Source organism: Ammodytes marinus (assembly GCF_949987685.1).
Source record: "Ammodytes marinus genome assembly, chromosome: 20".
Taxonomy (NCBI): domain Eukaryota; kingdom Metazoa; phylum Chordata; class Actinopteri; order Uranoscopiformes; family Ammodytidae; genus Ammodytes; species Ammodytes marinus.
In genome coordinates this window covers 8,881,671-8,896,973 of record NC_137224.1, presented here as the reverse complement: position 1 = coordinate 8,896,973, position 15,303 = coordinate 8,881,671, and the positions used below count along the sequence as shown (strand labels likewise).

General features: G+C 44.0%; 1 protein-coding gene across 2 annotated transcripts in view; it reads left to right on the top strand.

Moving 5' to 3' along the window:
- The window catches only part of LOC307267059 (adenosine kinase-like), a 97,494-nt gene that overhangs the window by 38,138 nt on the left and 44,053 nt on the right, over positions 1-15,303 (top strand). For both annotated transcript variants that reach the window (XM_080049259.1, XM_080049260.1), the window contains exons 5-6: positions 1,255-1,427; positions 3,463-3,571. In XM_080049259.1, coding sequence (XP_079905385.1) covers positions 1,255-1,427; positions 3,463-3,571 — 282 coding nt within the window. The remainder of the gene's footprint in view (positions 1-1,254; positions 1,428-3,462; positions 3,572-15,303) is intronic.

Sequence of the window (15,303 nt, the reverse complement as noted above, 5' to 3'; positions counted from 1 at the left end):
GGGGGGGGCACAGCTGAATGAGTCAAGATACAACAGGCATACATGACATTGTGACTGTTCATTTTCTCAGAACTTGTGCTTAAAAGATGTGTTGATTACCCGATTAGAATATTCACCGAAACTGATTTGATAATTCATTTGATAATCGCTTAAAAGTTTTATTCATCAAGCAAAAAAAGGAATTGGGATTCATCACTCAACTCTATTTAATAACTAATAATTGAATACCGTTGGGATTTTGGACTGTGGGTCGCAACTTCAAAATGCGATTTGGAGGCATCACCTTGAGCTATTGGACATTATGATTGTTGGATAGTGACAACAATCAGCACTTGCAGCCCTGTGTTTTACCAGGAAAGGCCACCACATCCCTCCTATGTCATCTCTGCTAGTTAATTGGCAGCCTTGTTCTAAAAAACACCACCTGAACCTTGTTTAAAATGATGAAAGTAAAATATTTTTGTATATGTATATGTATTTTCCCCATATGAACTAGTTAGATGATGGAGACCGGGGGATTGGTGGGGCGGGCCTAGGGTGTTCATCTATGGACTGGTGATGAAAATGCATTTTTTCCTTTTCCACCGAGATGCTATTTGGTCGTGTGAAATGATTAATTTCACACATATACAGGTCATCCCCAAAAGCAGCAACATCTCATTCACAAGGGGCCCCCGTCAGCAACAAAACTGGAGGCTGCAATAAAACGAGCAAACAGCAGCACGTACTGTAACGTCAATAAATCTTTGGAGGTTAAACCTGAGCACTGTAGAATTTGAGCAGCACCCCGCCCTCCCTCTCTCATCAGGTAAAAGTCACTGAGTACATCAGGACTGCTGTCGAGACCAAGAAATGGCCAACAAGCATTTCTGGGAGTGTACTCCTGCGGTGGTGGCAGGTACACACTCCTCTTACAAACAACACACAAGCAGCCTGTGTTTGCGTAAGTAGGATGGAGCCTTGAATTATGGGGTTTGTGTAAATAAGGAGATGAGACTGTTTTTAGCACACAGGGAAAAGGGAGTGCTCAGGATGAGAATAGTGCCTCCTATGTGAAGTGGATTTGCTCTCTGGGTTGTTTACGACAGCTTCGCAGCCCTCGTATATCACGAGCAGTATGTTTGCTGTGAAGCTACAGTTTATGTGCCATCTGGCTTAGCTGAACTTGACCCTTCAAACAGACTTATATTTTGTAAACTGATCTCAATATAACTGCTGTTTTCTTCTCTGTTTTTTTTCTCTTCTCTTTCTCAGTGGATGATCCAGGAACCCCGCAAGGTGGCAACCTTCTTCGGGTGCATCGGCAAAGACAACTTTGGAGAGATTCTGAAGAAGAAGGCCGAGGAGGCCCACGTCGACGCACATTACTACGAACAAAACGAGGAGCCGACCGGTACCTGTGCAGCCTGCATCACCGGGGACAATAGGTTATTCACCTTTCACTCACCCTTTACAGATAGAAATGACCCTCTAGCTAGGATTTGAAACACTCCTTTTTGGTTCATTTTTATACATCCTCAGGCAAGCAGTTGCCTCCTCGGGGCTGGAAGTCATAACAGGGAATCATAGCTCCACTCACACATCAAAAAGGCAAAGAGAAACAGCTTGAGTGTGTTTTTTTCCAGGTCCCCACACTCAGTCTCTCTGCTGCCCCAGTGGGTTGTCATCCATCTATAGGCTGACATGTGTTAGAAATTGCGGGGGCTATCCCAGCTCTCTCACCTGTCACCACTCGCCTGTAAAAAAAAAAGAAAAAAAAAGGGGGGCTTTAGCGTTTGTTCTTCTTTAGTGACTCTCTCGCGCTAGCATCATCATCAGCACGCCTTTGAGACAGCAGAGGTCAAAGCCGGGGGACACACAAACACACATATATCACTAACAGCGAAAGGCTCCAGTTCATGATAGACCAGGTGTGGATCAATAACTTCCTTCTCTAAACACCCCTCCCCCCTCCCTCCTCCCCTAGTCTGCAGCCCTTCATCCGCTGCTACTAGAGTTGTCAGTCAGTCGGCAGCTGGACCTCGAACGCCCCGGGAGCCGGCCCCGCTGAACGGTCTTAGTGGGCTTGTTTGATGTGGGGCTCTGACACCTGAAAAGGTCAGGTGCCGTGCTCAGGGAGACGAGCCCTGTAATATTTCTTACAGGTGTTTAACAGACAGCTCAGGAGGCCAGAAGGAAAGGTCTCCAGCTAGGGCCAGATTGGAAAAGGGTGATGGCTTTGAAGGATCGGGAGCCAGTATGTCACAGTCCCCCTCGGCTTTGATTAGTGCCGAAGTCTTCAAAGAAAAAAAAAAGTCCACCTCCCTTGCTCACTCAATTGGACAATTTTGAGTTCCAGTCTATGGGGGATACTGTTTGTCTGAGTGAACTCAGTACTTACATGTGTAATCAAAGGCTCAATCAGACGGTCCCTCCAGGATCTTACATTTCTTCTTCTCTTATAAAAAATGTGATGCTTCAATTTGTGACCAATTTATGTTGAACTTTAGGTACATGATCTCAACATATCGCATTTTGTTTACATAAGCATGTTGAAAATGTATGTTATGTAAAATGCCACTAATATTGAAAATATTTGAGATTTCTTTGAGGTATTATTGATAATCCTGATGTCTTTATAAATTGTCGATAGCCTGTGGACCTAGCTATACAATGTGTTGAAAGGTCTTATGTTACTTGCTTTTCTCTGAAATATATTTTGAAAGGTGACTTTATACCATACCATTCAACACTGCCAACATGCTCCATTAACAAAATGTTTAGGTTGTATTGTGTTCATTAGAAGTAGTTGTCTTATGCTAACTGCAATTTAAATCTTCAACTTGCAAACCTTGTCAGACTGCTTGCTCCCCATCCTAACCATGCTAGGCATGTGTAATGCTGTGTGAGAATGGATCCCTTCCCTCAGCAGCACCATACTGTCATATGGTCACCTAGCAGTTTATCCCCCTAAGTAGCCATGATGGTTGCACTCATTTTGATGGCAGCTCATAAAGCGACAATGCCCAAGGACTGGCTAATGAGCTATGTAAAGATAACACCACCTGCTTCACTTTCCAGCTCCCACCACTCAGTACTACTGAACTCAAGTGTTCATTTAGTAATGCATTTTTGTTGTTTCACCCCCCCTCTCCCCCATGTTAACAATGACACACTTTTCCAGGTGATATGATGATGTGAATAATTTTTGGAGGTTTGGAGGACATAGTTGGCCTTGAAAATCACTCTCCTCATTTCTAGCTCTGCTTTATTTTTGGAGTGTTTCAGATAACCCCTTTTTTTTCTTAAAGACAAAAATACAAAGTAGATTTCAGCTTTGGTTCAGACACCATTATCAGCCTTTTATATCATGAAAGAACAAAGGAAAGTCTGGGGCACCGACTGTTTTTAGGGATGTTTTGGAGAGAAAATTAAGATGGATGATAAAGCAAGGCAGAAGATTTATGGGGTCTGTCTCGGCAGGTCCCTTGTTGCTAACCTGGCAGCGGCAAACTGCTACAAAAAGGAAAAACACCTGGACTTGGACAGCAACTGGGAGCTGGTGGAGAAAGCCAAGGTCTATTATATTGCGGTAAGTGAGACCCTCTACATTCAATATGACTGTTCCCCAACTCTATTGCCAGAGGAGGACAAAATGTTAAGAGGCTTTATTCAGGAAATGCCTCAGCGCGCCTTCCACATTGTCAATATATCCATTCATCCTTTTGTGGAGTGAAATGAGCTATGTTACCTATTGAGACAATACAGCTCCATTCTCTCCGTTTTTCTCCTCGTCTTTGTGCACCAAGCTGCAGCAGCACAGTGTGAAATTGTTCTACATGTAATGCATTCATTCATTTCTTTTAACGTGAAGACATGCCAACAGGTGCTGTGAAAGTGTGACAATCGATTATTCAAGTTCATTCTGCTGTACCCCCTCCGACACAATCCTACCCTTACAGAAGAAACACACACACACACACACACACACAGATTGTGGAGGACAGATGTGCGCTTAGACATTCACACACACTCGATCTGCACCACTGAGGTAATGTCTTCACTTACAGCTCCTGGAGTAGGATGGTCTGCCATGCTCGTATTTCACTGTTTGGGATTAAGTTTAATTCTGTCAGATCAACATTTTTCTCTGATGTCAAGTCAAGATGATAGCCTTGAAATTGCGCCGCATTCCACGTCTTTAAGCAGTTCATTATTGGCTATAAACTAGCCCCGCAGCCTAGCCATCAACAAACTCCTTGGCGTACTGTCCCAAGTTAAATTCACAATGCTCCTCCTGTTGCTCACAAGCCTTCTAAACATTAGTGTGCACTGCTGTCCAATAATGACAGAGGTTTCATAATTAGCCGCCCAGTCGCAGAAACAAACACCAAAAAAATGCTGTCAGTGCTTGTGCCAGAAAGGAGATCAGTCGGTCCATCCCTCCAGAGTTTGTGTGGTCTCATTTTTAGCCTCTGCTTCGCATTAGCAAACACGGCACATCCTCTGCAAATTGGCAGTTGGGTTTTGCCCACATCCGACAGTCTTGCGCGCAGGGGAAAAGCTTCCGTGGGATTTGAGGGGGGATAGAAAAGGGCCACAAATGGGTGTTTGTCAGTGCTCAGAATCTCAAAACGTCGTTTTTCAGCGTCCCTCCTGGGCCTCTTTGTCAACACAGGGGGATCATTCGCTTTATTAGAGTCCCATTCGCACTTGGAAAGTACTTAGCCAGATACACTGCCTCAGCTATTCCCACTTAATACTGTGTGGCGCGTCTAGACCGGTGTTCACTAAGGCCTCCTCTCTCCATTAACCTTGTCGAGAGCACTCAGATGTATTTACCCAATTTACAGCCAGATTGTACATTTTCCCCCTCTCTTTCTCTCTCCATCTCTCACACTGTACCAACCTCTGCTGTGTATTAATGTGCTTTGTTGATTTTCATTAAACGACTGCTGGGCGGTATACGCACTCTTGTACACTCTAATCTGTAAAATGTAATTACCCTCCGAAAGCGCGCATGCATGTGTATATGTTAGCATGTCATTTGCCCGCGTGAGCGTCAGTGTTTGTCGGAGCATGTGTGTTAAAGAGGTGATTGATGATTCCTGGCAGAGGCTCTCAAGGTGCCTGCTACTATGTGGTGTGATTGGATGAAAACAGAATTATTAGAGGGTTCCTGCAGCCAGTCTGGCTCATCCAGCGGCGGCGGCGGCGGCAGCAGCAGGGCTGGTGGCAGACGCAGAGCAGGGAGGCAGCACTGCCATTTCTCACAAAGAGAGAGAATGTTGAACTCCTGCCAAATGTTTGGTGGCAGGCTGTTGCTAGGAAATCTGGGTCCTTAGGCAAATCGTTGCACAAAGACCAATAACAAAGGCGCGAGGGGCAAAGATGGAATGGCTAAATGCATTTCAGGCAGAGGATATATATATTGTTTTTTTATGCCGCTGCAGTGATGTTTACAGTTATGTCTCTCCACGACGATTGTAAACCTCAAAGATGGATGGTGATCTATTGTGTGAAGGGGAGATGAGTGACTCTAATTGGTGGGGGTGATATGTGTGTGCTGGCCCAGTTAGCCTTCCTTCCATCCCCATCCCCCTGGTCGTCTATGGACCCCCCCTTTCCCTTTGCTGTCTCCTTTGCCCCCCCCCCCCCCCCCTACTCTCTTTCTCCAGCCTTTCAGACACTCATACATTTGCTGCTAAACACACACAGCATGCACGCACACACTCTGCAGCATACCACTGGCTTGTTTTTCTTACCACGGAGCGCTCTGCCCTGTAATTTGATCTCCACTGCTTGATGCATCCTCCGTGATGCCACTTTGAATTAACCTACGGCTCTACAGCCCTCCTTAGCCTCAGCTAATAAAATGGCCTCCCCCTAACTTGTGCCATTTACATTGAAGGGAAAGAAAAAAAACAAAAAGCACTTGGTCCGACTAAGGGGGAACGCACAGGAAAACAAAAATTAAGAAGCGGGGAGACTGACAAGACAATTGACTGTGAAAAGGCCTGTTAATGACTGAGCACAGATGGTCAGAAATAACCCAAGGATAGACGGAGGAGACACTCGCCTCTGCCAACTGGCCTGATACACAAAACTCACCCAATGAGACACAAGCTGCAGCGCTGTTAGGTCACAAACCTGTTCACAGCTGTGGACGCTATTCGTTTACACCTTAAGCTAATGGCGCAATCCCTGTTAGCCTGCGAGAGGTTAGCCACGCCCGAGGAAAAAACAGCTAGCCCACCTTCTTTTTTTTTTTTCAAACAGCACAGCAACTTGGAAGTAGATGCCTCACACTGTTAACACTGGCACACTGCATATAGCATTAATTGGCGGTTGTATTCTTGCCCTCCCTGCAGGGGAAAGCTGAGTTCAGCTTCAGTCACCGTAGCATAATATGCAAGGAAGAAAAAAGAGGGGAAGGGGAGGGCAAAAGCAGGGGAAAAAAGCGCAATACTGGCACCACAAGCAGCATGTCAGCCTGCTTACACTCCAGAGTGGCACACACACACACACACACACACACACACACACACACACACACACACACACACACACACACACACACACACACACACACACACACACACACACACACACACACACACACACACACACACACACACACACACACACACTAACTGACATCTCATCAGGCAGCCGAAGGGCTGATTAGCACAGAGGTGACTGCGGCTGTGTCTCTGTCCAACTCGGAGGACCACACTGTCCTCATGCTGACCTTGAGCTTCCTCTCTCTCTCTCTCTTTTCTACTCTCCCTCTCAGCGCTGCTCTTTATCTGGTGAATTCCTCCCATCCTCTGTCTCCATCACCTTCCTCCCTCTCCCTATTCTGTCTTTTCTCTCCTTCCTCTCCCCTCTGTACTGCAGCACTCTGCACTGCCCCTGTCCTTCCACATAGCGAGGGAGAGATCACGAGGCAAAATGCAGGCAGTGGAGAGAAAGAGGGAGGGACGAGAAGTGGAGGGGGGAGAAGAGAAGAAAAAAACTGGCAGGCTCCCCCTTTGTCTGCAGGCGATCAGTTACAGTCTTGGTTGCCGATGAAATTTAATCCCCACCGCATTTACATGCCAAGTTTGACTTCTGGCAAGCCTTATTAAATAGATTTGTAAATCATTTCATCTTGATTAGAATCTGTTCTCAAGGGATCAACATTTTTTCGCCTTGCTTGTGTTTTTGTTTGCGCGCAATCTGTGCCCACTGGTGTTAAAAATGTGAAAGTCAACCCTCGTGGTATTATTCTCTTTTTTCTCTCTCTGTGTGAGTGAGCGTGAGCAGTAGGTTTAGGGGACAAAGAGCGATGGGTGCCAAGTCCTGTCCGTCAGCGGCCGAGCCACTGTGTCAGCATGTCTCCAAGCTCTGGAGGTCATGTCTGTGTGCGAGCGACTGCTATGATGTGTCTTCTCTTTATTAGGCTGACACCACAGTGTCTTTAGCATGGAACAATGTCATTTTAGATTGTGCCTAATCAGATGACATTTTTGTAATTGCCAGCGAGCACCATATGAATATGAATTCATAATTGTTCAATTACAAGCCGACTGCATCATATTTATTGGCTTATTTATTATTATTTTTCTCCTCCTGCTGGCCTGGGCCAATTATAGGATTTAAATCTTGAGGCAATCAAGTGATAAGGGTGAGGCGTTTAGTGTTTGCTGTCACTATATAATTCTCTCCAATGTTAAACATGCATCTGGGAGGGCTGTATTTGTCAGAAGGCTGTGCGTGGAGGTGCACCTGCCTAATTGAGTGGTAATGAGCTGTCAGGAGTGCAGGCTTGGTGATTGGCTCTCGGCGGGGCGTCCCGTGCCAGTGGGACCAGTGGGCTGGAGGAACAGCTAGCTCCAAAGCCCTGCAGGGCCTGAGTGGGTGGAGCATGGTAAATAAGGGTGGAGAGGCCACTCACTCATCTGTGGGATTTATTTACGTTGCTTATAATACTCTTGATTTGGTTGTACTTTTTCATGTCAGAGTGGGAGTTTTTGCTAAAACTTTTAAATGTTTATGAAACGGTCAAATTTTTCCTCTGATGATTAGAAATCCCTTACAACAGCAAACTATTTTTTAAATCGTTTTTATTAATGCGTTTGTTCGGCCAACTCAGACAATACATAGTCATATAAATACATGACCTCATTGCTATGCATCCTGCGGTCACTCTTTCATTAGTCTCAAAACAAATGCACATGCCTGGGGGCCCAGCCACGTGCATAAAAGGCTGTGTCTTAAAAATCATACCGCTTTTGTCCAAAGGTGCCGCTAGAATCAACAAAAACTGAAAGTTCATCTTATCTACTTAAACAATGTTATTTAAGTGCTTTAATTGAGTTAATTCATCATATTTTAGAAGCTGATCATATGCTCTGCATAAAATCTGAACAGACAACTAATTTCAAGGAAACTAAACTAAATGTGGTTGATTAAAAACTATAATATTTCCCTTAAATGCAGTATAAAGTTGTTAAAAAATATGTAAATAATCAAACTACAAGTACTTCACATTTGTACTGTACAGCACATTTAGTTAATCTACTAAATGATTTCCTTAAGTGTTGATTGTTCTACTTATTTGTTTGAAATGTCAACACAGTTAACTCTGACAAAGATCCTAAATCTGACATTGTTTTGGAGAGAGTTTACAGGATGTCAGGGTTCACTTCAAATTTGTTATTGTGGAGGAGAAGTTCTCATCACTCTGACTGGCATCTATTTTGGTTTAGATTTGTGTATTTTTGTGATGTATTTTTATTTATTTTTATGTCAGAAATGTGTGTGGAAATACTTAAAAGTTGGCAGGGCTGTGCTGGTTTTATTTTGGGAGTTTTTTATTCCAGCATCCTAATTTGGACAACAAAAATTGGAAAAAAAACCCAACTTTAATCCACTGTATCTTGAGTAATTGCCTTTAGAACCCTAAAGGCAATTACTCAAGATACAGGGGGGCGGGGCACATTTTTGGACTTTTGGCAGCCTTCCAGCTGTAGTCCATATTACTCTGCCAGCATGCAGTGACTTTCTCCTTGTACACCCACGTTTACCTTGTAAAAACACTTTTTCTTCTTGAGCAGGGAAAACATCATGTCCTTTCACCCCGGATTACTGTGTGCATCTACTCCGCCGGCAACAAGTCTGTTTTCCTTGCCAGTAAAAGGGATGAAATAGTTCACACTAAATGATATTTCTTCTTCCCATCACCTTGTCCCTTTCGCTCCCTCTGCATCAAAGCGCCCGGCGTGCGCACACGCCCCTCTTTATTCATGAGACCAAGTTGTAAAACGTAGAATAATCTTTCAGTCCTACTCCGGGACGTTGCGGCCATTTGTGCGAGTTCCGTGGCTTAATTGAATAGACTGAGTAATTATTTGTCAAGTAATGCCGAGCAGCAAAATAAATAGCCACTTTGCGCCCGTGAATTGTGCCTGATGGCCATGTGTTGATACTCTCACCAGGGAGAGTAAAAACCTGCTCTACTGGCTAAGTATCTGATTAAGATTCACATGATGAAACCGCAGACGCTTTAGGATAGTGTGTCTCCTGGGCAAAGACAGTGAGTAGAGTTAAGTGTCAAACGCTGTTATATTATCACGCTGGAGCATAAAGCCTCGACTGAATAAATATTGCCGGAATATTCCCCCTCGCCGCAAACCATCCGCAGCCATCGGGGTCAACTTGACAGTTCCTGAAAGCGAGCCGACAAAGAATCACCACAGATGTGCATCTCTGTGCAGCAGATGCTGGACACTGTTCTCTCTGAATTGTTTCCTTCTGCAAGGTTTCATTTTTTCCCTTTTATGTCGCTGTAATTTGTTTATGGTCTGTAATAAGCCTGTGCATATCTTCCTTCTGCCAGTTTGGCCCGGATCCATTGTAAACTGCCAGTAATTTTTTCCTCTCCCTTTTTTTAAGGAGACTAATGACTTCGGAGGATAATATAATATTTTTTCAGGATTTGATAATTCATTCATTTAAGTTACAATCCTCAAAATTCTCATAATATCACAACTCAACTTTGATTCAATCAATGCTTGCTATTTCTTCTGCAATAGCCAGCCAATGTATAAGCATTATCCTATTGCTTTTCTATTTAATTTTTTCCAATCTTATTGGCAGATGTTTCACACAAAATGCAAATTTGACAAAGAATTCACCAAAAGATACATCTTAAGTCAGGATCCACTTACAAGTTTTTTCCAGAACTTTTTGCCAACTAACTTTCGGACCTCAGTAACTTAATATAAAGTTGGATGCCTATTTCGATTCAAATTGCCTTCATATGCTCAAGGTCTTCACAGCAAACGATGCATGATCACAAGTTTAGTGTTACTTTGTTGGCCGTCTAATTTATTTGCCATTATTACGTAATGCATTAAGTCATCTCAGCCTATTGTTTGCCTTTTTAGTTTTACATCTACATGTATCAATAACTTAATTTTTTATGAATTGTCAGATCTATAATGAAAACGACCCGAGGAGGTATCAAGATACTTGTTTTTCCACTTTAAAACTATATATAAAAACATTTCAAAAATAGAAAAGCTGCAAAACCTCCATTGTGTAATATTGGAACCAGGGGATATGCACTGCAGCAACAAAGTGCTTTTTGCCTGGGATCTAGTAAGCATGCCATGTAGGTGTTAGCACATGCAGTGGGAAAGTGTTTATTTTTCATACATGGTCCCACTCAGACATAGGCTAGTAGTACTCTGACCTTATCTATTGTTTCTCAAGTGTATATATTGTAAGCAGCTTTAGAGGTTTTATAGAGACTTAGCCGGCAGGGTCTGCCGTTGCTCTGGTGGAACATTTGGACCTCTGGCAAGTGTCAGATTTTGAGCAGCACATTAAATCTCTTAACCCAGTTCTCTTTTTTTCCCTCTCCCCTTCCTCTCTCTGTCTCTCTCCCTCTTCCCCTCTCCCCCTTGCCATGCTAACAAGCCGGCTGTGATTTATTTTTCATGTGTGGCGTTGTTAGTCCATCATTGAAAAAAAACATAATAATTCCCCGGCATCTGAACACTTGTGCCAGTGGTTTAGCCTGGTGCCCGGGCCCGGAGGGGGCAGAATAGAAATGCATGCCAGAGCAGCTGCACATCCACTCTGACCGGGCAAAGTCCTCCAGTCGCACTGTGATCGGGACAGCCAGAGCCACTTTGATTAGCATGTCCGTCGTTATTGGCCAGCTTGAATGTCATGCACCGTGCGCCCAGTCGTCTGATGCTTTCGGCCGCTCCCTGCAATTACTGATAGGGCCTGCTTGTTCCGGTGCAGAGGGAGAGGCCAGGGGGAGCGCCAAAGTGCCAAGTGATTGTCCTCGGTAAATAAAAAGCAGACATCTTCCTCGTTTTTGATGTTCTATATGTGCGTGCTTTATTTTCAGATGCTGTGGCGCAATCACATTTGAAAGCATTTTGTGCTCGCAACATAACAAGGGGGAACCAATCAAAACAATAACTGTGGTTCCTTTTGACAAAGCCCTTGGCTCACAATTGTCAGAAGATGTAAGCTGACTCATCCACACAAGAAGGGCATGTATCCCTGGGAGCGAGGGGCGAAAAAGCTATGATGAATCTTCCCCCCTCTGCGCTCTCCTCTCTCCACAGAGCCTGCATGGATTAATTACATGACTAGTAGCTAGTTTAGTCCCATTATTTATTTTTTCTAATGAATAATTTCACTCTCCCTCTCCGCCTAGATTTTATTCTGCTCTGGACTTTTTTTTTCAGCCACAACCCCGCGGTAATAAGAATGCATTGATTATTTTCCATCTAGCAAATATCCCACCAACTGAGGAATAACATGCCTTTCCCCTAATTGGTTTGTTTATCTTGAGCAACAGACTCTGGGTTTGTTTGGACTCTGGCTGGCATCCACACACTGCACCGCTCCTCAGCATGATTACTCACCTTGGGAGGAGGCTGCTGGAGCAAGGTTGATGTTCCCCGCATAGACATCAGGCTGTCATTCTCCCCGCTTATGTGACATCATTTGGCAAGACGGATTTGTTACAGGAAAAATAAATTCAGGCCTAAAAAGGGATTGATTTAAGGACAGGCTGCAAGGGGGGGGGGAGGCGACAGGAGGGATGGGGGGCTCCCAGACACATTTCACCACTGAGAAAGGGCTGGGGCCGGATCCAAACAAGCTGCCAACAGAAGATGGATTCTGGCTTCATGTATAATTGATAAACTGTATGTTCTAGGTGTCAGCTTTAAAGAGGGAGCTAGGACTATATCAGGAAGCTATTTTTCCCTCTCTGAGGCGAGCATCATTTTTATTTTGTCCTCCCCCGTCCTCTTGGCTTATCTCCTCAGTTCAGAAAGCCCCGTTGAAAATTATCGTTTTCTTTGAAGAAGACGTTTGGGGAAGTGCAGCTTTAAAAGCACATCCTGTTCCTGCGCCTATTAGGAGTGCTAGTCCAGGGCGGATAGCCATCTGCAAAGTTGACTGTACATCCTGAGTTATCAGGATTAGCCATCTCACTCTTGACACCTAGCACATTAATATTAGCTATGGGAGACTCTATCCGGCTGAAAGCGGCATGAAAGGATTAATGCAGGGCTTATCCTTTTGGTAATAATGCCCTTTATTGAGCGGATTTGAAACTGTAAAGGGCTAATCATGACATTGAACGGAGAACCAGAATAAGTTATGGTGCATCATGCAGCCAGAAGTCGCTCTTTGCATTCCAAAGGCTCAAACTGTATTGATTTTGCTTAAGGCGTTGGGTTGTTTTTCCTCTGCAGCAGTAAGAAAAATGTTACTCAATCATTATCGTCCTGTGGTGAATGACAGTCCTCTCTCTTCCTTTAGGCCCAATGACATGCTTCGTTTATAGTCATTCTGTACTGCTGCCATCTTACCTTCGAGCACTTTGAGCTCCGGCAATTACTGCATACATGAAACACAATATGCCAGCGTGTCACCCTTTCTGTCTTTCACACAGAGACTGTGGGATTAATGTGGCTTTGCCCACTCACTTCAATAGTGATACATTTGTATCCTGCCACTCAGATCTGTGAGTGTAAGCTGTATAATTTGTCCCACAAAAGGCATGACTAATTCAGTGGACCAGAGCAGGGGTTGGAAAATCCAACTTCGTACCCTATTATTTCTCTTTGACACAATGTAATACCTGTGTTTTTTTTACATAGAACTTGAAGTGAAAAAAGTGGCCTGATTTATATTTGATTTCTTTATTATCCCCCATGTACACTTGCACTCTCTGAAGTTATCAATGGGGAATGTGCCTGCATGGGGTAACACGCATCCCGCCACTCTGAGAATCAAACTAAAAGGATTGTAATTCAAAGGGGGAGAGTCTCCTTGAACACCTAACATGATTTGATTATAAAGAGGTTAAACAACTGTAATAATAAATCTGTCAGATTGTTCATAAGATGTGCCATTTTCTATCGGGCATTATGGCACTGAGGAGCAGACAAGTGGCCATCAGGGCCACCTGAGAACATTGGCTCTGTTCTTTCTGCTAAATTGCTGCTTCCCCGAGGTGTTTTTTTTCTTTAGCTGACAAGATAGTAACCTTATCAATCACAGCTGCTTCCCTCTCTCTCCCAAGGACTTGTGTTGATATGTTCTAAGTGCTCTCTCCTTTGGCAGATTTAATGGGAATATTGCATGCTCATTTGAGCGATGCCTCCCTGTTTTCTTAATGAGCTGATAAAGCCCCAATTATGGAGGCAAATCCTGATTTCTGATTTGCATTAGCAACTCTTGTTTCACCACACACGGCGGAAATGTACGTGATTGAGGTGCTGAGCTTTTGGCCTGCCTTCCCAGAGACCGTGTGTGTGTGTGTGTGTGTGTGTGTGTGTGTGTGTGTGTGTGGCGACACAGGAGATGGACAGATTAGATTAGATACAGTAGATGCTGCACGGCCCCGGCCGTTTGTGCGTGGAATGTGATTTAGTTGTGAGGTTTGAGACGGGCTGTGGAGCTGCTCTGGGCTGTGTGATTGGTGAGGGGACAGACTGTCAGTGACAGTGGGGTGGTAATGGCTCTGGATGAGGAGAAATGACCCCTGTAAAGCCCCCCTCTCTCCCAGTGGCAGAGCACCACAGCCCCCTGTCCAAATACACTGTAAAATTAATTCTACTATACAGTGTACACCTGTGTGTTTTTTTTCTTTCTCACAGAACTTGAAATAGAGGCTATTTATAGCTTCACCAATCTGAGGAGAAAGGATGAAAGAAATAGAAAACCTTACCCTTAAAGGAATCTGGCCTTGACTTTTTATTAAGCATCAGCAGCTGCAGTAACGCCACAGCCCATCAGATGTTGAGACGTCAGTCAACGTATAAAGATGAGAAGATGTTGCATCACAGTTTTCTCTGACATGACGCGGATCCGATAGCCAAAAGGGAGACTCGAGGCTGGTCAAAGTCAGAGATCTGTGGACGCGTCAGTGTTATGATTGCATACAAAATCCCAGGTTTGTTTTCATGCAGCCAACATATTTGCCTCTCTTGCCCTCTCCGTGCCTCCAAATCTGAAACATCATGTCTGGAACTTTTGGCTGGGGAGCTATAGTCTGCAGTTCATGAAAAATGCATTCACTTCACTTTTTTTTCTTCTAACTCTTCGCCTGATACCCTTGTCATATCATGTCATGTCAGCGTGTGTTTTAATTATGCAGCAGGCGCAGTTGAGGACACAATATTGATGCATTTCAACCAAGACGCCCAATGCATGTTACTCACTCCTCGTCAGGGAAATATAAACAAGACTTAATTAAGGATGAGAAGACGCTTTAATGTTTAGCTGTGTGAGTAAATAGTTCTTAGCCAGTGTTTACGGGAAGCATTTCTACCCTCCTTGGTGGATCCATTTTGGTTTTACTCTATTCAAGCGGTGTGGTTACTTTTTACGGTTCAACTGAGGTGTTGACTCCGAGACAAAAAAAAGAGATTACCGGGTCAAACACAGGTCAACTCTTTTTTGTAGTCTCGCAGTCGCTTCACCAACAAAGGTGTCCCAAATTGCAAAGGTAATTTATATCTTTGCGAGGAAAATGATGCATGAGTAAGAGGTCATATTAGTAATATATAGAATTGCTCAGCAGTTACACACATGCCAGATCCTGTTTGGCATTTGTGTTTCTGTTTATGATATCCACCCTGTGCTGTAATCTTATGGAACGGTGACAGCGTTCGGATATATTCCCTTTACCAAATGAAAATCAGGAGGGAAGACCGTTCTGGATGGTTCCTCTTGAAATACAGCTGTTTCCCTCCGGTCCTCTTCCTCCTCCTGTTAAAAAAATAAATAAATAAA